The 21,431-nt window shown below is 46.6% G+C and overlaps 3 protein-coding genes across 3 annotated transcripts in view; all 3 read right to left on the reverse strand.

Annotated features, from left to right (window-relative positions):
• LOC125287067 (circularly permutated Ras protein 1-like) overlaps positions 1-4,957 on the reverse strand; it is a gene marked incomplete in the record, with an annotated part of 8,761 nt that extends 3,804 nt beyond the window's left edge. Inside the window, 10 exon segments of the mRNA XM_048232481.1 lie at positions 199-288; positions 546-587; positions 1,114-1,305; positions 1,690-1,763; positions 1,895-1,975; positions 2,457-2,627; positions 2,806-2,994; positions 3,773-3,926; positions 4,210-4,329; positions 4,681-4,957. Coding sequence (XP_048088438.1) covers positions 199-288; positions 546-587; positions 1,114-1,305; positions 1,690-1,763; positions 1,895-1,975; positions 2,457-2,627; positions 2,806-2,994; positions 3,773-3,857 — 924 coding nt within the window.
• A 415-nt stretch (positions 4,958-5,372) lies between these two features.
• LOC125287241 (protein kinase C and casein kinase substrate in neurons protein 3-like) lies at positions 5,373-11,898 on the reverse strand. Its single transcript, XM_048232804.1, has 10 exons — positions 11,637-11,898; positions 10,179-10,247; positions 9,841-9,997; positions 9,103-9,338; positions 8,607-8,762; positions 7,651-7,826; positions 7,306-7,426; positions 7,029-7,096; positions 6,776-6,855; positions 5,373-6,174 (listed from the first exon to the last, which is right to left on the reverse strand). Exons 2-10 carry the CDS (start codon positions 10,245-10,247, stop codon positions 6,062-6,064), a joined length of 1,176 nt encoding a protein of 391 aa, XP_048088761.1. The 5' UTR covers positions 11,637-11,898; the 3' UTR covers positions 5,373-6,061.
• Positions 11,899-12,634: 736 nt separating this feature from the next.
• LOC125287242 (SH3 and multiple ankyrin repeat domains protein 1-like) overlaps positions 12,635-21,431 on the reverse strand; it is a 59,096-nt gene continuing 50,299 nt past the window's right edge. The window contains exons 26-30 of the mRNA XM_048232805.1: positions 18,550-20,452; positions 18,153-18,221; positions 17,142-18,068; positions 14,619-15,656; positions 12,635-14,123 (exon numbers count right to left, since the gene is read on the reverse strand). Coding sequence (XP_048088762.1) covers positions 14,024-14,123; positions 14,619-15,656; positions 17,142-18,068; positions 18,153-18,221; positions 18,550-20,452 — 4,037 coding nt within the window. The 3' untranslated portion in view covers positions 12,635-14,023. The remainder of the gene's footprint in view (positions 14,124-14,618; positions 15,657-17,141; positions 18,069-18,152; positions 18,222-18,549; positions 20,453-21,431) is intronic.

The following is a 21,431-nucleotide window of genomic DNA, read 5'->3' on the forward strand; positions in this document are numbered from 1 at the left end:
TCCATAATTTATAAAAATGCTAAATAATTACACAACCCAGGGCAAAGTAGCTGACTCTAACAATCCATGGTAGGTCTTAGAATCGTGGCAGCAAGAACAGTGCGATGGGCAGTTTGAGAAGTGTGCGCTGTTGAGTAGACTGGTACTGGCTATGATAATGTTGTAAGAAGAACTAGTAGAGGAGGACAGAAAAGTGACCTCATTATTGAAGGAGACCAGAGCCACTCGGGTGTTGTGCTTGGTCCGACTGAGATCCCGAACACACTGGAGCAGAGCCTCCTGCACAAACTGGGAACAGAAATGGACACAAAGTCCAGGATTTCCAATATTTAACCCAGACTTAAAAATAGGGATATTTCAATCAGATTTAGCAGTGATTGTCTATTTCTCCAGACCAAAACATCTTTATAAATAATAATAAATCAGTTATTTTTTGAGACAATAAAAACTTTACTATGACATTGTGGCCCCAAACATTATACATGTACGTCTTTTTATTTTAAAAATATATAGCATGATGAAGCAAACAACTATGCTATTCTCACCTCCAGACGTGATTTGTAGACCAGTCCGTCAGTTTCTTGTACCTAAAACAGTTAGCAGAAATCACACATTCTTTATCAGTGACCAGTGTCCACATGTTCACAAGAACACTCACGCACGCACGCACGCACGCACGCACGCACGCACGACTCCACCAGCACACCTTGGCAGGGCCCCTCCACCCTGCCAGCCTCCAACCCCTCTCCTGTCTCCCATAGCAATGCCAGACGCCTGCCTGTTGTTACTGTAGGAAGCAGGGCAGTCAGGGAGAGACGTGACACACTGATTTGGGAAGGCTGTGGTACAGTAGCGTCAGCTGACCTGTTGGCGTGTTTCACACTCCACACAGAAAACAGGTGTTTCCACCTGGCGGAGTTTTCCTCGCACAGACACTTCCCTGACTGAGTGCACGTGCCCCTGAGGACTTTGTGTCGTATCTTGGATCTCCTTTTGGATTACCAGAATCGTTTTTTCTACAAAACGTGAACGGGAAAATTCACCGAAGCTTTGGCTGGCCTCAGGGGATCACACATAGTTGTATATGCCCTGGTTAGTCTCCTACATACTCACCCTGGAGGTTATGCTCATGGATCCAGAGATGTCGATGCAGAACACGAGGAGCGTGTCAGGGGCCTGGGCCTCTTGGTCAGGGGTCAGCAGGAAGAGGCTGTCCTCATAGGGAGCCGAGAAGGAGCAGGGCTGGGAAATGGGGGGATCGGCACCGGACGTCTCCCAGGACTGGCAGAAGTAGCAGGACCCCACCTGGACCCCACACAGGGATTGTTAGAGAGGTGCTGGGGTCAGCAAAGAGAGGCTTGTTCATTCAAACTGCTGCTGTCTTTGAAATGCCCAGCATTAGTCCCCAATGCTACTGTAATAAAAATCATTTCCCATGACTGATTAGAATCTATGTGAATGTAGTTATTTATTGACATACTGGTTTTTAAAACCACACACATTCCAGCCAATTTGAATTCTGTTCACCACAATCTAATAAAATAAATGACTAGACTGTGAATTTTCACACACCTGGAGGCCTGATACAGTAGGTTCGATTAGCGATTAAATTAAGTGTAAAGTTGATGAAGTTGCTTAGATAAGCATAGACTAAAGTAATATTTACTGAAACATCAGTGTTTTTATTACCACATTGTCATAGCAGGTATCCAGCACTGAACCACATGCAGGGCATGCTGGGGGCTCTCCATCAATGAACCTGTCTGCAAACACATGCTTCAGTTAACAATAATACTGAGCTCTCCACAACCCATTTCAAGCATATGCTGTCCAAATATTTATGAACCAAATACAGTACATGCACACCAAACTTGCAGTTGTACAGGCAACTTACTATTTGTGTCTGTTACAATTTTATCCAAGTCTATTAGTATGACGTTGGGGTTGCCTGGCAGCGGCTGCTTGTCTGTAGGGCCTGGGTTGAAAAGGGTTGAAATTGAAAAGTAAGTCATTGTGTAGGGTATGTGTAGGGTGTTTTTCATACCCAATTGGGCAACCGGGAAATGTCAAACTAACAGAAAAATGAATGGATCCGTGATTGTAAAATTAAGTTTGAGGGTCATGCAAATTCCGGGAGTTTCTCGGGAGAAACAACAAAGCATGAGGGCGCTGGGAGATGATCTTGAAATACGGGAGAAACCCGGGAAAAATGTGAGTGTTTGCAGGTATGACACTACAGGATGTCAGTGTCAGCATCAGCATCAGCATGTGCTGAGTAGGACAGTGTTGATATTAGCATCAGTGTCATCACTTCTACAGTTTCAATCACTCTTTAGAAGATAGTCTCTCTCACAGGTCATCATTTTTACACACACACACACACACACACACACACACACACACACACACACACACACACATCCTGGTTATGAACAAACCTTACTCAAGATACCAACCTGATGGTGGGAAAGGGCAAGGAGTTCTAGGAGGACTTTCAGAGTTGGGGGAGAGTGAGGAGGTTGAGTGAGGAGGGGACAGGGGGGAGGTGGTGGGGGGAGTGGAGGGGAAGACCTCGGTGTACACTGGGAACTTTGTCAGGAAGGCAGGGCGAGGAGGAAGAGGAGGGCCTGAGAAGTCACAACAAATAAATAATCTCCTTGAATTTTCAATTCTATTCACTCTTACAATCATCAAAGACACAAACACAACACCCCACTTCACACACATACACAGACACTCACACACACACACACACGCACAGACACGCACACATGCACACGCACACGCACGCGCACACAGACACACCTATGAGAGGATGGGTTCTGGGGTGCTCTGGGGAGCTGAAGCGACGTGTCTGGTCCACTTCGTGCCCTGGTAGAACGGAGCAGTAACGCTCTTCCTGTCCTTGCTGGCCTTTGGCAAGGCCTGGGCTGACCCTGGGTTCTACAGCCGGGGGACTGGAGGGGGATGACCTTAACCTGGGAGAAGGTGGAGCTGTGAAAGAGTTGATTATCCTCTTAAGTTAAGTCAAGACATTGCACAGGTGTCTGTCACTCACATGTTATGGATCTCAGCATAACTCAGACGAGCAGCACCACCTCAACCAGGAAGTGTAACACAATTTCTAGTGGTGCGGGCACCAGAAACTCTATTTTGTTTCCTGTTCTTAATTTGCGTTCACGTTTCAGAAGTGTTGTTTCTTATGAGGTATGTGGTGCAATGTGATATATCAGTAAACTGATCCTAAATAATACGTTTGGGGCAGGAGAAATATTAATTGTTCTTTAAGACTCTTGCAAGATTGTTTATTTTCAAGATGATTTCAAGATTGTAACAGGGGAAATGTTCATCTTGATAAAGATATATAGCTTTTTAACATGTCACGTGCAATCTAGTACATCACAAACGTCTGGTTTTTCAACATTATTTTACAAATACTAATAATATTCTCTGCACTGTGAAAGACGATCCTCAACAATCATTTATCAAAAAATCTAAACAAATGAACAAATAGCCCCGTGTTGAGTTTTGTGTTCTCATCTGTCGCATAAGTTACTTATACTCTTTATTTTTTTAGAATTATGCTACCATATATAATATTGTATAATTGCGCATATTTATTATGTTAATAAATAATATGTGGAAGTTATCTGAGAGATGTTTAATGTTCATGGATGGATGATGAAAACGTACTGTACATTAATATGGAGAGAGAAGAAGAAACCTTGACACCCTTCTGATGTGTGCAAAGGCTCCTCATTCCATTTCTCACCTGAGCGGGGGCGTAGATGGGGTGGGGGCTGGTCCACCTGGAGAGTGTTGGGGGACGCTGAAGACGGGGACAGGGGGCCGACCATCTCTTTGAGGGGAGTAGGAGGAGGTGGAGGGGGTGTGTGGACGGACCTTTTTCACAGGGGGTAGTAGGGCTGGAGAAGAGACAGGTGCCATTTCATATCAACTGTACGGTCATTTAGACATGGTTTGTGTGAGATTTGTGCACACACAGGATGTGTGAATACATACCCAACCTGTTTCACTGAAACACATAATATACAGTAACCACTAATGAGACATACTGTAGATTCTGGTGGCACTAATATACAAGCATAGCAGTCCTCTGCAGTGTCCTTCTCTCACACAATCTGTCCCTCTCTCTCAAACATGCAGAAACGGTTCAATGGTATGGGAATAGTAAATGTAATGGCATACCTGAACGTTTAGGTTTCTCAATCGGTGGTGGTACGTAGACATGTTTACATGCAAATTCCATTTCTCATTCCTGGAGCAAGTTCAGATGGAGCAGTGGGTGTGACTTTCATGTATTTTAACCTGTAATTAAAAAAATACGTGATTTCACCACACCTGATATCCTCACCAGTCTTGAGGATATCAACTCAACTCTTGAGCAATCCTTAGAGCATGTGACCATGTCTGGGTAAAAGGCCAAAACACCACATTGATTTCCACAATTGGCAACACTACTTGACAGATAAGTGAGGTTTTAATGTATCTAAATTGGTCCCTTTTGATAAATACCTTGATGAACATGCACTAGCATTTAAGAGAAAAATACAAGAAAGACTAAAAAACAAGCAAATAAAAAGTTGTTAAATGCAGGACATTCAAGTGACAAAGTATTTGTGATACTTCTCTCATGCAGTAACAGGAGTCATGTCTTACCTGTATGTGGGAGAGAGCCCCAGTCCTGTGCTAGGGAGTTGGAATCCTGAGTTGGAGTCGTCGGTCAGAGTGCAGTGATCTCAGCTAGAACACTGTACTCTGACAGAACCAGTAAAGCCAGTTTCTCTACTTCACTCCTTCTGCACCATGGAGTCGTAAATGTAAAGAATGCAACTAGGCGTATCTATGTGTGTGTAAGTGTGTGCGTGTGTGCATGAATTGACCTGCACACTTTGATGGTGTCCACTTTGATGCGTTGTAGTGCAACTAAGGTTTAAGCACTAGAAAGGACACATAGTATACAGCATATCTTCTTGCTTGAAGCTGAACTTTGCCCCCCCAGTGACTGGCATGCAGAACACACCCAAATGTGTTAAGTATGCAGAGGTAGAGGTGCAATGTTCCCATGGTTTATGCTTTTAGAACATCTCCCTTTTGAAATGCTGGCTGTACTTCTCCATACATACAAAACTATTCTAACATGACTTATTGCAAGTTTCAGATTCAAAAGGAAACGCCAATCTTGAATTAATCTCTGTTAACCAACAAATTATTAAAGGCTGAACTATAATCTATGACTCCCATTTAATCTACCCTCTGTGAAAAATATCCCAAACTCTTCTTATACAAAGGCAAACTTGAAAGGAGACTTTGGCTCCAGAGAAGACAAAAGAACTGAAGCACTGATCCCATTTAGAACGCTTTAGTGTTTTTATTTTGTAGATGTAACAGGAGAGCACTGCTCCTAGTGGCCTTCACACAGCGCTTCACATCTGCTACAGACATTCCACACGGCCTCTGGAAGAAGATGACGTCAGAGGAAGCAACGAGATTGAGTCTGGAACAAGAGTTCTGCAGTTTCCAGTCTTGACCACTGGGTCTGGACGACAGGGACAGGCATAGCTGAAGACTCATTTAAACAGTCCATCCATACCACTTGGGGGACACTGTTTTTTAGTGTCACATTTGTGTACACAGGAAAAGTATATGATTTGTTTCAAAGACACACACTTTTGTTTAGGATTCACATTCTCTGGCCTTGCACCTCAGCACCTGTAAACATCTGCAACTGACTGGGGGAAAACTAGCCTGTTCAAACCCAAATCAGGTTTAATTAGAAACTCTATTTAAATTTAATTAGACATTTTGAATACAGTTAACCTTCGTTAAACACCTTGATGTTATCCTATTTTTGGGTTAATATCAATGCATTACTTTCATATCAGAGGGGAAATATACTTCAGGCATTTTCTTGGGTTCCAGGCACTGTGGCGCACACAATCAGCTGTCCACATTCTTTATTTCTGGTTGCTACGGTCACAAGAACCAACATCGGGGGCAGCTGCGGCTGAGCCCTCTGGCTCCCCTAGTGGGTGGGAGGTCAATCTACAATCTCAACGTAATTGGCTGGGTAGAATCCCTCGACCCCGCCCTCCTTCATGCCTCTGCACCAGCCCTGGCCGTCCTCCTCCTCGATCTTCAGGAACTGCTCGCCTGGAGAGACAGGGAGCAGACACTCCTTAAAAGGCCATCCAGGGGAAGCAAGCAAATCATGATCTAATAGAACACCATCCATACTCTGTGATTCAACAGTAAGGAAAGGAAAACATATCAAAACGGTCTCAACACTAATCATCTGAGGGTTTCTAAAGAATGGCCACCTACATATTGAAAATACTCTCTGAATACATACAGATACTGTATACTGTATAGCAAAAAGCAAGTTCATTAATGATTTATTCTGTTTTGTCACAAGAAATGTGACTTTAAATAAATGGGTTTTCCCTGACTCTAAAAATGTAGGGGTCTTCTAGGTGCAGAATGGATTTGCATTCACGGAAAGTACAGTCAGGTGTTGAGAGTGTGGTGGTGGTGGTGGTGGTGGTGGTGGGGGGCACTAAACTGAACGTGTAAAGATTAAAAAGAGGGTGAAAGGATGTAGCATAGCCTCCCATCAGTGACTGAAGAGCTCTGTGAAATGTGCTGGGACTAATCTGTGGAGCATGGCTCCTATATTCACAGGGGAATAGATAATTGTGCAAATAGCCAGGAGCAGGTGGGCTTCCTTTTGAGATGGGCTGCATTCAAAATGTACCTGCTTTGAAGGAGAGCTCATCCTCCTCCTCGCCAACGTAATCAAACAAAGCCCGGACTTTCACCCCTCCAATCATCACTCTGAGTGAGACGGAGATCGAGATCGAGACAGAGAGAAGGGAGAGGAGAGAGAAGGAAAAGGATCATAAAAAAACAGATTGCATTCTATTGCAGTATATTACTTCGCCAAATGCCTTTAGGTCTTGTGTGTGTGTGTGTGTGTGGCAGCAGCAGTGTGCAGTGTGCAGTCTTACGTTCTCTCCTCCAGTCCCCTCTTTGGTTTCTTGCCTCGCTTTGGTTTGTGCAGAGGAGGGATCCACTCCTGATGAAACACACTTTGCTAATGAGTTCCACACACTCACACGAGCAGAATGGATTAACACAGCATCATATCTATGTAGATATCACCATCAAAATATGTGTGAATAAGGATGGCCCAAGAGGGAGAGAATAAAAAATGTATAGCTCTGTGGATAGATAGAAGGATGATGGACAGAGATAATAATATATGGATGGACGGATGGATGTTACCTCTAGTCTTGGCCAGTCGGTGGGCATGCCAGGGCCGTGGTTATTCTTCCACCAGCGCAGATCATCTGGCTCACTGATTGACATCAGTGTGTGGTGCAGCTCACTGTACACAGCCTTCACACTGAGACACACAGAGAGAAGAATGCACACATTTAATAGGCATGCTAAGAATAGATCGTGAGTCAGACACATAATCATGCATCCACATAATAAACATATACATACACTGTTGTTCACAGTATTCACACTAAGGAAACATGTAGACACTCGTATGCACTGGCACTGCACAAACCGACATGTGGCAACATAGACGGCTCAGCTAAATTTCTCACCCCCAACACACACCTCTCATTGTTGGTGACGTCCAAATGACGGTGTATTGACAGGAAGGCTTGCTTGAGAAAGCTGATGCGTTTCCTCTCTTCCTCCTGTGACTTGTCAAAAATAGCCTCCATCTCCTCCATGTATTTAGGGGCATATGATGTCACATCTTCCAGGACTTTCTCATACTTCCCACGGGCCTGTAGGAACACGGTCAGAAATGAACTCCGATCTTTCCTCTCTGACCACACTTACAGGGAGGCGTGACGGGCCGCTATAGGCCCTGGACTTGTTTCTTTCCGCTTGCCTACTTGTCTTCAGGTGCTTCAAGAGCTAACGAGCTGATAAGCTGCACCTGAGAGCAGGTGTCCAGGTAAAAAGGCTGCTTCCTCTCCCCTTGAGAGGGCCATTCTTACTTTGGATTTTGGACATGCAACACTGCCCTCAGACACATTGCAAACGTACATGCATTACTGACGGCCCGGGAAGTAGTGGTAAAATAAGAGGTGGGTAAACTATGACTTCCACATTTTTTTGAATGTGTTTTTTCAAAGAAGGATCATTACATAACATACACAATAGTATATGAAGGGTTCAGGTGCAAAAGCCTCTAAATGCCACCTACGTCAAAAATTGGATAAAGATGGTGAGTGGATGCTCTCCACACAAAGTATACGTTAGTCAAATAATTTAACTTCAAAACCCACTAAATACCACTCTCTTCCTGGTCTGAAATATCGATTTATAGGCAAAAACCAATAGGAGCCTGATTTTAAATGCTCATTTAAAAGAAAAGTGGTCAGACGGATTTAGAGGGTTTTGCATCTGAACTCTTCATATTGACCACAAATGATAATAATTGACTACAACTTCCATAAGGTAGTGAATAGATTATACTCATGGGACTCATTAAGAAAACCTCTTTAAGTTGCTACGAGCACTGGGCATGTGATGTAGGTTGGCTGTGTGAGGGGCCTCACTTTCTCCTTATCCTCGCCGGCCGACTCCGTGGCCTTCACTATCTTGTTGAGTTTCTGTTCACTCAGGGCTGAGTTGTCCTTGGCCGCCTTCTCGCGTTCACTGGCGGCCTGCTCACGCTGGCTGGCCTTGTGGTAGGCTGCACGTGCCTGATCCAGCTAACATCAAACAGAAAAGATGCACTATCAATCCATGATCTCACTGACAAAAATATGAACCTTATATCATGAGTACAGGACATTTCAAAGATATATTTCTTTAAATCTACCTATAAATGCCACTTATTAGAAGTGTATTTTTCTGTGTGTATGATCCATAAAACTCAATACTATATAATCATAAATGGATCAAATACATACATTACAAAATATTGTAAGCAGAAACAACATAATGCATAGTCTTGTAGAAAAGCATGGAAGAGCAAAATTCAACTCAAGTCAATTACCATCTTTTCTTTTTCTTATTTGAAGTCACTTTTTTGTATTTCGGTTGGCTTACTTTCTTCAGCTTTTTGGCCCATGGCTTCTGAGCACGTGAGAACTCGGTCTCCAGGTCGTGCGCTTCACGGAAGCCGTAGAACATCTTGCGCGGGAAGGTGTCCTTCTGCCAGGTGCGCACGCGGTCGCCTTCCTCAGCAACGAGGGACTGGGAGATGTTGGAATGCAGGGCGGAGAGACGCTCGGCGGAGGTGAAGAAGCACTGCCACGCCCGCATGAGGGAGCCATACAGAGGCCCTGAGTGGGGACAGAGAAAGAGAGACAGAGACGGACAAAGTGACAACGTTTTAAACATAACTGGAAGCAGTGCATGCACTAATTTCAAAATGAACGAAAATACCAGAATATTAAAAAACTTGATTATTGTGGAAGGTGTTGAGGAAAAATATTGTAAAATATTGGTCCAATCCTGCAACAATTTGCCATGTTCAAATATTTGTCAGGAAGAGGGCAGGCTACACAACATGTAGCAGTAGTATCCTCTCTGTGAACATATAGACTAAAGAGGAGTAGAGACCTTTAATGAGTGGTCTACAGTGTATAGGATATCTTCTGGAAATTGAACATTATAACGTTAGCGTAATATAAATGTAATAGAAAATCTCCTAAACATAAACGTCAACAATTTTGTTACTAAAGGACAGTGTATAAGAGAAGATTATTTATTCTGACTAATGGGCTTGCAGCATGCCGCGTGGCCAAGAGGGAGTTAGTGAGAGAGACGAGGATGAGAACGGACTGGTCTCAGTGATGTTCTTCCATTTGCTGCTCCACTGGCTGAGCTGCTGGGCGTACTGCTTCTCCACGCGGGCACGCTCCTGGAAGCAGGTCACGATGTCATTACACGCCTGGAATGAGTCAGGGGTCCTCTGCACTGTGCGCTGGTAGTTCCCAGGCTGTGACAGAACCAGAGAGGGAGAGAGAGAGGTGGAGTGAGAGAGAGGGAATAGAAAAATGTAAGGCTATCACACTTCATTATCTGAGGTGTGGCCGGAATAAAAACTCATTAGTGTCTAGATGCTTCAGTCTCTATCCCATCTCCCTCCCCCCCTCCTTCCCTTGGTCCCTGCTGCTTACCATCCAGAAACTCAGTTTGTTGACATCCTCAGGAGGGTCCTTGGGTGGCCCTGTCTCATTTGCATCCATCTGTAAAAAAAAACCCGATTACTGAAGCGGCCATGTGCCAAAGACAAGTCTGCAACAAATGCTTCATACAGTAGTACATCTTCACACAGCAGCCCACAGCAGCTGGGCTTCCTGGTCTCTGTCATGTGCTGTGGGCTTTAAGTGGACTAGCCTGCAGAGGCTGCGCACGCCATTTGTGCCTGTTTGGCTCTACTGTAAACAGCCAGGGCGATCCACACAGCTGACACAGTTGGCATTCTGAGTCTGGAAGCTGTCAGATGGAATAGGGCCCCCACCACATTCCTCCATGTGAGACGGCAGCCAGCCCAAAATAAACAGCAGAGAAAGGTCATACGGCTCTCTCTCTCTCTGTCTCCCTCTCTCCCTCCCTCTCTCTCTCTCTTTCTCTCATTAATTCTCTTACTCGCCCTGTCTTTTGCTCTCTGATTCACGACTCAAACTCCGCCCATGATGTGTCACACACGCTTTCCAACTTTTTTTTTCACTTTTCATTTAGTTTTGGCCTGCCCATGACAGCCAGACCATCAACTTGTGTTTACAGTCACACAAACATAGTGGATCAAACTGCATATTGACACAGTGCAACCAGTAGATAGATCAGTCAGATAGGACCAACTTAAGCACTTTGCGATATGTATGTATATAAAAACTATTAATAGATTAATAATGACAGCAGCCTACTGTAAAGGCAGCAAGATAAAACTGGACAACCACAATATGTCATACAACTAGGGATGGCACATTAGAACTGCAAACAGCAATTTTCTACCCATGTCTGTCTCTGTTCTTGTTCTACGCACTGCCTACTAATCATTACCATTGTCTAACAATACCAGACTAACAATCATAAATCATGAATCAGTCTTTTTATAATACACTCATCATGTTTCATTTGAAGCTGATTTGTCTGGAGGTCCATAATGATCTGCTATGGGACCTCAGACTATATATCATGCAGTTCAGATGTTTCAATGCTTATTCCATTGACAACTGCACAGTGAGTGTTATGAGTGAGGTAGAGATCCAAAATATTTAAGTGCTTAAATTAGCGCATATGCGCCCCTCCCAGCAACGGACTACACACATTCACAGAGATAAACAGATGCACACACATGCCTATACCCACACACACAGACACACATTAATAGTCCCCTCGTATTTCTCATGCGACTGCATGTTCACTTTTCGACCTACTTTCCAACTAATGTGTAGAGTCCCACAGATCCACACACACACTCCTTAACTCATACAACGTGGTTCTGAATGTAAAATGACCTGTAGCACATGCAGTAATCACACACTTGAGGAGCAAGGTAGCAGAGTGATTTGACAGACCTTGATCCTGATTCAGCCTCGTAAATGGTAGTGTGGTATAGAGATATAGCTTACCTTACAGTGTTCTCCTGGCCACAGGTGGACGCTCGGTGGATGCTCCTCCGAGAGTTTATCTTCAGTTCTGCTTGTCAACTTTTCTTCTATCCCCTCATTTCTGACCCCCTCTCTCCGTCTCTCTCTCTCTTTGCAGCAGTTTGCGTCTCAACTTGGCTCCGTCAGTGTCATATGATGGCAGCTTTCTCTCTCTCTTGCTCACTCCTCAGTCTCTCTTTCACTCACCCACTCTCTCTCTCTCTTACGCACGCTCTCTCTCCCTCTCTTAAACACACACATACTTACTCACATGCGTTCACACACACACACACACACACACACACACACACACACACACACACATTCACAGTGGCGTGTTAATGAATCAGTGTGTCCTCACATGGAGTGTATCTGCGGAAATGTGAACTTCTTTTAACCCCCTCTCCCTAACAGGACAGTGCCAAGTGACGGCCAGTCATGCAAGCCAATTAGTGTGCATGTGCTTTTGTGCGAGTGTAAGTATGTGTGTGTGTCCATGTGTAACAAGCGAGTGAAGAGTTTCCAGCTCGCAAGTTCAGAGTTCATACATAGCAAAGTGATTATACATTCTTTGAAATAACAGATACAACAAAAATAAATCCAACATCTCATTTAAAAAATCAGCGTCTTATAAGGGGCTTTCTTAAAATCTACCACATGAGTAAAACCCAATTATTACAGTAATGAGACACAATGTTTTTAATGACTGCATTAATAATACAAAGCCTGCAATTACTTTCAGTGAATTATTTCACTTTAAATGCATTTAGTGCCTAACCAATAATTAAATCGTTACTCCTAATTAGTCTGCACTTGAAATAATAGACCTGGAGGTAGCACTATTGTCTTGGACCAGAGAGAGTTAGAAATATCGAACCTCAGAAAAAGGTTTATGTAGAATGTGTGTAGCACATACATTTATCAAGAAAGAGTAGCTGTCCATTCAGGTAAGGTAAACATGTAAAAATCAGACAGTGATAGTTTGTTTATCATTTATTCAAATATCTTAATAATAACTATATAGCATTATTATCTTTCATTAAAACAATAGAAATTCTGATATATTTCCTTACCTCTGCATACACACGTTCATACTGTATATTGTCTTCATATATAATTTAATTTATAGATTTGACTATGTTCTAAAATATTCTTTTTAAAATATATAGAGGTGCTCTCTACAGAACCCATTCTATGAGAAACCTCCCTTAAGCTAAGAAACAAATAACACACACACTGTGTGTGTGTGTGTGTGTGTGTGTGTGTGTGTGTGTGTGTGTGTGTGTGTGTGGTTTGTGTGTGTTTGTAATCTTGAGTGTGTTTGTAAGTGTGTGAGAGATGCATGTACTGGCAATGCATCTCTCAACGTTCAAGTGTTTGTGTGAGTGAGTGAGTGTGTGTGTGTGTGTGTGTGTGTCCACTGAATTCACAACAAGTTGATTATGTAGAGAGCATCTCAAGGAGAAACTAAAAGCCCAACAGCCCCCCCGCAGGATTCAGACTATCTGGAAGACAAAGATCCTTTTGGAGCTTGAAAAAGGTGTACATACTTAACCATTATTACTATAACTTTAAACTATAATTATCATCATCATTATCATGATTGCAATTAATGTCTTATATGTCCTCCATCACATCTGATAATAACATCTGTATCAGCAGCACATTATCCTCCCCTGGTCATCCCAGCCATTACTCTTCTCATCACTCTCACCACGTTAATCATCATCACTGTGTCTCCAATATGGAGTCACAATCATGGTGAGTGATTGTGGAGAGGGCAATGTTCCTTAACACAACATCAGAACTTCACATTATATCCATGACGGTGTAATAATAACAATTCCATAAACTGAAAAGTAGTCATCCAGACCCAGTGGAAAAGAAGACATGTAGTAGTGCCTAGCAAATTTAAAACAGCTTGAAGCTTTGCTCTTCCCAGCCACTTCCATGGCTTGGTCAGAGTCTTTGTCTAGCAGATGAAATCGTGTTCATTGATTGGATGATCAGATGAAATCAGCTGACTGATTGGATGATCGATTTTGTTCTGATCACTTTGAATGTCTTTGTTCATTTTGTTAAGTGAGGTGTGTATGTGTGCATGTGTAACTATGTTGTCTGTGTGTGTGTGTGTGTGTGTCTGTGATATTGATGTATCAGTAAGTTGTGTGAAAAGATCTGTATTCCTCTGTACATGATTGTACTGGTTAAACCACAGGTGTGCAGTGAACCACGCAGGAAATCACTTCAAAAAAAAAAAAAAAAAAAAAATTCAGCTCTTTTTTTCTCACTTGCATTTCTCGCCAAGTTATGTTCAGTCATTTCAAGCAATCTCTGTCACCAGCCTCTCAGTTAGCTTAGTTTGTTTGTTAAAAGACTCTCTCCTCCCCCCATTCTCTCCCTTCATCTTTCATTCTTTCGCTCTGTCCTTCAGATGAAACAGTAGAGACAGAGAAAGGAGAGGAGAGCCTAGGAGAAAAGGGAGGGCAAATCAAGAGGTCAGAAAAAAAGAGAAGAGAAAAAGAGAGAGAATAGAGAATAGTAAAGGGGAAAGTAGAGAGGTATCTTAACCATCTATAGACACTAAACTCTATAGATATACGGATAGATACTTGGAGAAAAGTATAGATCTATAGATCTATACACTGATAGATCTACTATATTAAGGGAAGTCAAAAAAACAATGGCAAACAAGGGAGGGAAGGAGGCAAGTAAAAAGCCAACAAAAGACGCTGTGTCCTCCATGCTAAATCAAAAGAATACCAAGACCAAAACAAAAAGACAGAGAGAGATAGAAGAAAAAAGAAGAGAGGTTCTTTGTCTACGTCAAAGAAAAAGAGAGAGAGAGAGAGAGAGAGAGAGAGAGAGATGATGAAAAGAAAGCTCCTCCCTCTTCTACACTCCTGCCTGACGCTCTCTGTTCCCTCACTCTCTCCCTGTGCATCTCCGCTGGGCCGGCCTCACCTGTTGGTGAGTTTGCGGAGCGCCCGCTCGATGTTCATTCGGTGGCCGACCCGGCTCACGCCTAGGTCCAGGAAGTCCTCTTTAGTCAGCGACGGCAGGTGCGAGCCGTCAATCTCGTTGTCCAGGAAGCGTTCCTGGTGCTCGCCCAGGTTCAAGTACACGAGCCAATCGGCCACGTCGTACTTGCTCCAGTAGGGGAGGGGCTTGGTGGCGAAGGGTCTGGCAGGTGGGGGCAGAGTGAAGGGCGGGTAATTGCCACAGGAAGGGGAGGAGACACCCGACAGGAAGTGAGTGGGCGAGAGAGAGCGGGAGACCAGGAGGGGGTTGGAGGCGGACGCTACGGTCGGGGAGAACAGCGGTGGAGGGGTGCTGGGGAAGTACGGATCGGTCAGGGGCATGGAGTGGGCCGGAGGGGTGAGCGGCGGCTGCAGCTCAAACGGGGCGTTGTACAGGGAGCTGGGGAAGAGGGGCAGGGAGGAGGGCCTGGGGGGCCCTGGCTGGGGCCGGTCCGTGCAGGAGATGAGCGGGCTGGGGGCCCGGCGTCGCGGGGAGTGGTGGGACTCGGCACGGCGGAGCTCCGCAGGGGAGTTGAACTGGAACTCGAGGGCTTTGCCGCGATACTTGGAGCGATGCTTTGGGGACGTGGGGTAGGGCGAGTAGGACGGAGACGTAGGGGGGTGGGAGCGAGCGAGCGAGGAAGGTGAGAGGGGTGGAGCAGGGTGAGAGAGGGCGGACGGGGAAAGAGGGGGAGCCGTGTGGGCGAGAGGGGAGGGTGGACACGTCCAGTCTGAGTAGGGCGCAGGCTGAGTGGGGGTGGTGGACTGCAGGAGATTCAGAGGAGATGGGACCAGAGTTGGGGACATGTTGGGGTTGAGGGAAGGGGGTAGGGGTGGTGGAATGGGGTGGTGTATTGGGGAGAGAGGGAGAGTAGGGGACAGGGCCCTATGGAGGACATGAGGGACGGACACAGGGACAGGGAGAGGGGACATGGAGCGGACTAAAGGGGGACTCATGACAGATGTGGCATCCTCCTGAAACCTGACAGAGAGAACAACACACGCACACACAACATACAGACATCATTACATGATTTACTGCCAGGGGAGGCTAGAATGTGACTTTAATAAACTACAAAAGTGTAAACTTATTCATAAAATCTGCTATTTCAACATTTTTACATTCCAATGGAAGGCATCAGTGCTGTTCAATGCAAACACCTGAAATGGCTCCCAGCAGTACTTCTGTCTGACAGGTTAGGAAGTTCCCTGGTGGGTACATAATATGATACTGATAGCAGAAGTGCTTTATTTAGTTACTATGTATTGTCTAATAACACACTGTAAAAATAACAATTTATCAACTCCACATAAACACACTGCATACTGACTGTTCCATTTTTAGCCTCTCAGTTTCCCAAGAAATGCTCAAGAAATTCCGAGTTGGAATGCAGGTAATCTATATTAGCAGGCTAGGTAGCTAGTCTTGACATTATAATAAATAGAGTAGGTTTAACATATTGCATAGCTCTGAATTCATGCCACAAACAAGTACAATGAAAGCTGAAACTCTGGCCAGACTATTCATTGTCAATATATGTGTGTCTGTGAATGATCTAAGTAGTTTGAGAGTAGGGCATGAGTAGCTACTGTAACTTGGATAAACAGAACTTTAGCTAAAATCAGGGTCAGGCTATTTCTGTTTCAAATCCCCCAACCACAGCACAAATCAATCATTCCGCTGAAAGCTCTTAACTAGCTGGTAAAAGAACATATCAAAGAATATTTGCAATTTACAGTGTATCAGTTCATTACCATAGATAGTTGTTTTCACATTTTTAGCTCCAGCTATCTACATTTAGCTTGAATTATTGTGAATATGATCTTCACCTATAGTGGTTTATAGTCCCTCATATACTGTAGCACACTGACCTAAAACATGTGTTGCACTCTCAACATTGGGCCCTAATTTGAATGATGAGCAACTGAAGCTAATCTAAATTGGCAAAATAAATTTGCATGGGCAAGATCTCAAGCACAAACATCGAGGAGCCAGTTCCATGCCCCCAAATGCCACACAAGAGCTATGCATGCATGAGACTTTGCTTGTTGGCAGACTTTGTACCCACCATTTAAATCAGAACCCAATGTCTTCTAATCCACTTTGTTAATTTGCTAGCCATAATCTATCTAGAGTAGCGGATGCAAGCCGTTATCCTTTACATACTGTGTCTGATGTCCTACAGGAGCCAGGTTATGTTGCTCACTTTCACAGAAAATGCCAAAAACTTTACTCAGTAATGACTCTACAACTCAGTAGGCTACTAAACCTGACCCGTGTCTTTATCAGTGATCTCATTGCACTCACAACTAGAGGCGCGGGCAAACTATGTGAGAGCTGAGTCAGCAGTGGATGCAGCGCAGCAAGGTGTGCTGGCCATGACCTGGATTAGCCTGAGGTATTCGGAGAGGTGTGAGGGTCGGGTGTTGTGCTCAAGCTCTGACCGTGTGTGGGTCGCTCTCTCACCTGCCTGAGGGGGCCTCCTTCTGGCCCTGCCAGCCCCCCATCTGCTGCAGCTTGCTGCTGAGCTCATTGATGATGCTGGCCTTCACGCTGGCCAGCGGAGAGTTCAGCCGACGGTCTATAAAAAGTGGTCCCCGCACCCCTCCCTCGCCCTCGTCTGTTCCCCCGCCCTGGACCATCCCCAACCCACGGCCTCGGTCCTCTTCCTCGTGCGTTCTCTGCCTGTGGGGGTGCTGGAGGAACGGAGCGGCACTAGGCTGCCGCCGCAGTGGAGGCACTGGCTTGCCGCTCTGATGGGTACGGATGTGTGTTGCATCATTGTGCATTTTGTAAGCTGCCGAGGAGTCCAGGGACTCTCTCCTATCCATCTGAGCTCGATTCTTACCAGCCACTCTGCCTCCCCCGACCTCCATGATTTCTCTTCTCCTCTCCACTCTCTCTCCCTCCCTCATACCAAGCTTGTCCAGGTGGTGGTCACTGCTGCTGTGGCTGTCCAGCTCCTCAATCCCAGAATCCACCACAGCCTCCTGCCACTCTCCCCGGCTCTCGACAGCTTTAGGGGGCATCTGATGACCAGGGGCAACAGTCGAGGCAGCAGTAGTGGTGGTAATTGCATAAGGGGCCTGGCTGGTCGTCATGGTGGCATAGGTGACGGTGGTTGTCAAGGAGGCGTTGCCACGGTCCTGGCCCTGTGCTGGAGCAAAGAAGAGAGGCTGAGGACGATGGAGGGACTGAGCAGACGTTGCAGAGGTGGTGGAGGTTGAGGCAGGTGGAGGATTGGAAGGGTTAAGAGCAGAGGGGGGTGTAGATGGAGGAAAGGCCTGCGGTGAGGGGAGGGTAGGGGAGAGTACGGATTGCGTGAGATTGGCTACTTCACTGTCATAGGATGTTAGACTGGACGCTGCAGAGTCCCCCGCCTGAGGGGAGGGTAAGGGGGGAGGGTGCGGAGGGTGAGGATGATGTGGAGGGAGATGAGGATGAGGAGGGTGAGGAGGATGAGGAAGATGTGGAGGATGAGGAGGATTTGGAGGCTGGGGCAGCATGGGTGGCGGTGGTGGCTGCGGGGGCAATGACTGGCTGGGGACATTGGCCGGGATTTGGGGCGCCACCACCTGACTAATCTGTGGGGGCAGGGACTGACTCGAAGGGTTTGAATCAGTCGATGAAAGAACCATGTTGGAGGGGGATCTTGGGGCAAAGCTGGGGTGGGGGTATAAGCGGCGAAGGGGGGAATAAGTAGGGGTGAACCACGGCAGAGGGGTGGACTGGAGGCTGCTGCTCCTCCTGAGGCAGGTCGGACGGGGGCTGAGAGGCCTGCAGGTGCTGAGGCTCCTGCTGGGACTGGGTGGGCTGCACTGATGGCTGTGTCTGGAGATCGGACTGCTGCTGTGTGCCTGATAGCTTATGTTGCTGTTGGGATTGCTGATAATGGTGCATTTGAGGTTGCGGTTGCTGTTGTTGTTGGGTTGATGGAGGGGCTCCTCGGTTTCCACGATCGTTGCCATTAGCAAACTGTAGAGGAGGTGGCAATGGGTCCACAAACACAAACTCGTCGTCCACATCTACAGACGGAGCTGGAGGAGGAAGCACCATGAGCCCCCCTCCCCCCTCCTGCACCTCCTCAGAACCTGCCATTGTGTCTGTGGTCTGGGCAGGAGCAGCCGAGAGCGGAAGAGGCGCTGTATGGGAGTTGGGAAACCCTACGGAGTTAGCGTTGGCATCACTCTCCATCTGCAGGAAGGAGGGTCTGCGGGGCTGAGACTGCTGATTGGTAACTGGTGGGGGAGCGGACTGCATAGGGCCCCTGCCATACACTTCCCCCCTCTCAGCCTCTCGCTCCCAGTCCCTTTGGTACTGAGCCTGGTACTGATTCTGGTACTGCTGTTGGTACTGGTTGTGATACTGATACTGGTTTTGCAGAGCTGACTGTCTGTCCTCAGAGAACCTCACTCTCATACCCTCTCTCGCCAAGCTCTCTTTGTCTCGATCACCTCCCTCCCCAGACCAAGGCCCACTGCCAGCCATCCGCATCATCCTGGGAGACTGGGGGCGGCTCAGAGGAGACGGGGCAGCCGAGGTGGGGGAGGAGCCTGTGAGGTACAGGGCAGGAGGATGTTGGTGTTGGTATACATAAGTGGCAGGCGGGTTATGTTGTGGATTTGATGGCGACACTGTCGAGGGAAACGACCCCACACTCGACAACTGCCTGCCGAAGTGTCGCTCTTCGCGTCGGGTCCTCCGGTCATCTTTTAGTGCCCTTTCGCGTGCAGCAAGAGCAAGCCCTAGAGGCGAGGACGGATCTAGAACCTTCCCCGTGAGAGGATGGATGAAGGTGGTGGCGTGTGTATGAGTCTGTGGTGAGGCATACTGAGGCAGGCCGAACGCAGGGGGCATGCTGCGTCCCTGGGTGGTCAAGTTATCCCCAGAGAACAAGCCCTCATCAATGGATTTGGAAGGACGCAGTCGGGGGGATGTGTTCTCTGTTTGGCTAGTGGGGACATCCTCCAACAAGTCCTCCTCTGAGGAGTAGAAGAAAGAGGCACTCTTTCGCCGCGAGTCCCTGTAACGCTCTCGATCCCGCCTCGCTTTACCCATGGTGCCACCGCCTTGAGGTCCAGAAGTGTCTGTCCTCTCCTGGGGGAGGGACGAGGGTAAAGACTGAGGCAAGGGTGGAGAAGGAGGGGGGCTGGGGGGCTCAGGCGCCTCCTCTTGCTCAAGGTCAGGGGGTTGTTCCGCCTCCATGCTGCTGCCCTGACTGGACCGGCCACTGCTGCTGGTGGAGGGCGCTTTGACAATGATTGTGGGGATGGGAATGGAGCTCTTGTCGTTCCCCATGTCCTGTACCTGCGCCTGGCCCCCTCTCTGCGTTCGACCTACAGCTGCCCCATCCTCCACTTTGGGCTGCTTAAGCAGAGGCCCCCTGCCACCGGCTCTCCGTCCGGTTGTCTTAGCAACCGCTTGCTGGGGTGGCGGCACTGCGGTCGCCTTGGCAGTGGCCATGTTGCCTGGGGGCGTGGCACTGCTGTAGCCCCGCCTCAGCCCTCCCATTTTGCCTCCGCCCCTCCACCCAGAATCGGACGACTCCCTGCGCGAGGTGGCCCGGCTGTGCTGGGGAGCCATGGCTGTCTGTGCGTGGGGCAGGAAGTGCGAGGAGGGGTGGCTGGGCTCCGACCTTCTGCCACCCGCTGACAGCGGGGGCTCCGGAGGCGACGTTTCAGGCGGCGGCGGAATGTCCTCGGGGCCAGGAACAGACAGACTGCGGGATAGCTTCATGGCGGGGGGATGCAGGAAGCCCTTCTCCTCATCTGCCACCCCTGTCGTAAAGCAGAGGGAGGTGGAGAAAGCAGCTTGAGCATGATCAAAGGCAACAAAAAAACTGTAACAGAAGCACCGCAGAGTTTAATCAATCTTCACCACACAAATGAGCTAACTTCAGCTTACAACCTGGCTCCATTTTGAGTATGCATTCCCTGCTAAAATTAGGTAAGCTCATATTTTACAGCAACCCAGGGCTACAAATCATCCAGCAAATTGAACTGTTATTTTTTTGCTAAATATGAACATGTATTTCCTCAGGGTATGTCATACCGCGCATGTAGCAGATTTTGCTTTACACAGAGTTGATTTGAGGTTACTGATTCAGTCCAGGCTTTTTCATGTGGAAAATGTGTTTTAGTCATTTGCAACATGGACCACGGACCATATTGTCTGTCGTCCCATAAAAGCATGCTCGTAAGAAATAATTGTTCCAGTGACTGCAAAATACCTCCATTAATATGGACCACTGTGCCAGTGAGGTCTCCCAGGTCACCCACACACAGAGGCAGTGAGGTAAGCTTGTTCAAATGTATCAGCAGCGAAAAATAGGAGCTAGCACACAGTGATAGCCCTAAGTCTCTACAGACATTTAATTCTCTTCATGCAGCTCAACATTAATGGCTCTGTGTGCAGATTTATAAAAGCATTGCGGTGCTGGACACAAGCAGTGAAATAAAAACATCGCTACAGTCACAGTAAAATGCAAAGACCTCTACAGCAATGTTTAAAAGGCCTTGTGTGTTTTTCTCCCCTGACTATGTTTCTGCTTCATTAGGACTCTGGCCTTTAAGTAGCAAAATGGAATCCTGAATTTAGCAAAGACTTTGAGAAACAAACTATGATGCATCAGATTTAGTATACTGATGCACAGATGTAGATCCAGTTCTGCTGCAAGGAAACATGCAGGCATAGGGACGACAGTAGCTAATTTGTATACTCCACACACCATTTTTCTTACATAGCACATATATTATT

The sequence above is a fragment of the Alosa alosa genome, chromosome 22 (genome assembly GCF_017589495.1).
Source record: "Alosa alosa isolate M-15738 ecotype Scorff River chromosome 22, AALO_Geno_1.1, whole genome shotgun sequence".
Classification (NCBI taxonomy): Eukaryota; Metazoa; Chordata; class Actinopteri; order Clupeiformes; family Clupeidae; genus Alosa; species Alosa alosa.

Bases quoted from the DNA above. Each gene is read 5' to 3' on its own strand.
- LOC125287241 (XM_048232804.1), bottom strand. From the start codon at position 10,247: ATGGATGCAAATGAGACAGGGCCACCCAAGGACCCTCCTGAGGATGTC. The intron at 7,427-7,650 runs GTGTGTGTTGGG...TGTGTGTCTCAG, and splicing joins GACGTCACCAACAATGAGAG to TGTGAAGGCTGTGTACAGTG. The intron at 6,175-6,775 runs GTACATTTTGAA...CTGTCTCTCCAG, and splicing joins TGAGCTCTCCTTCAAAGCAG to GCGAGCAGTTCCTGAAGATC.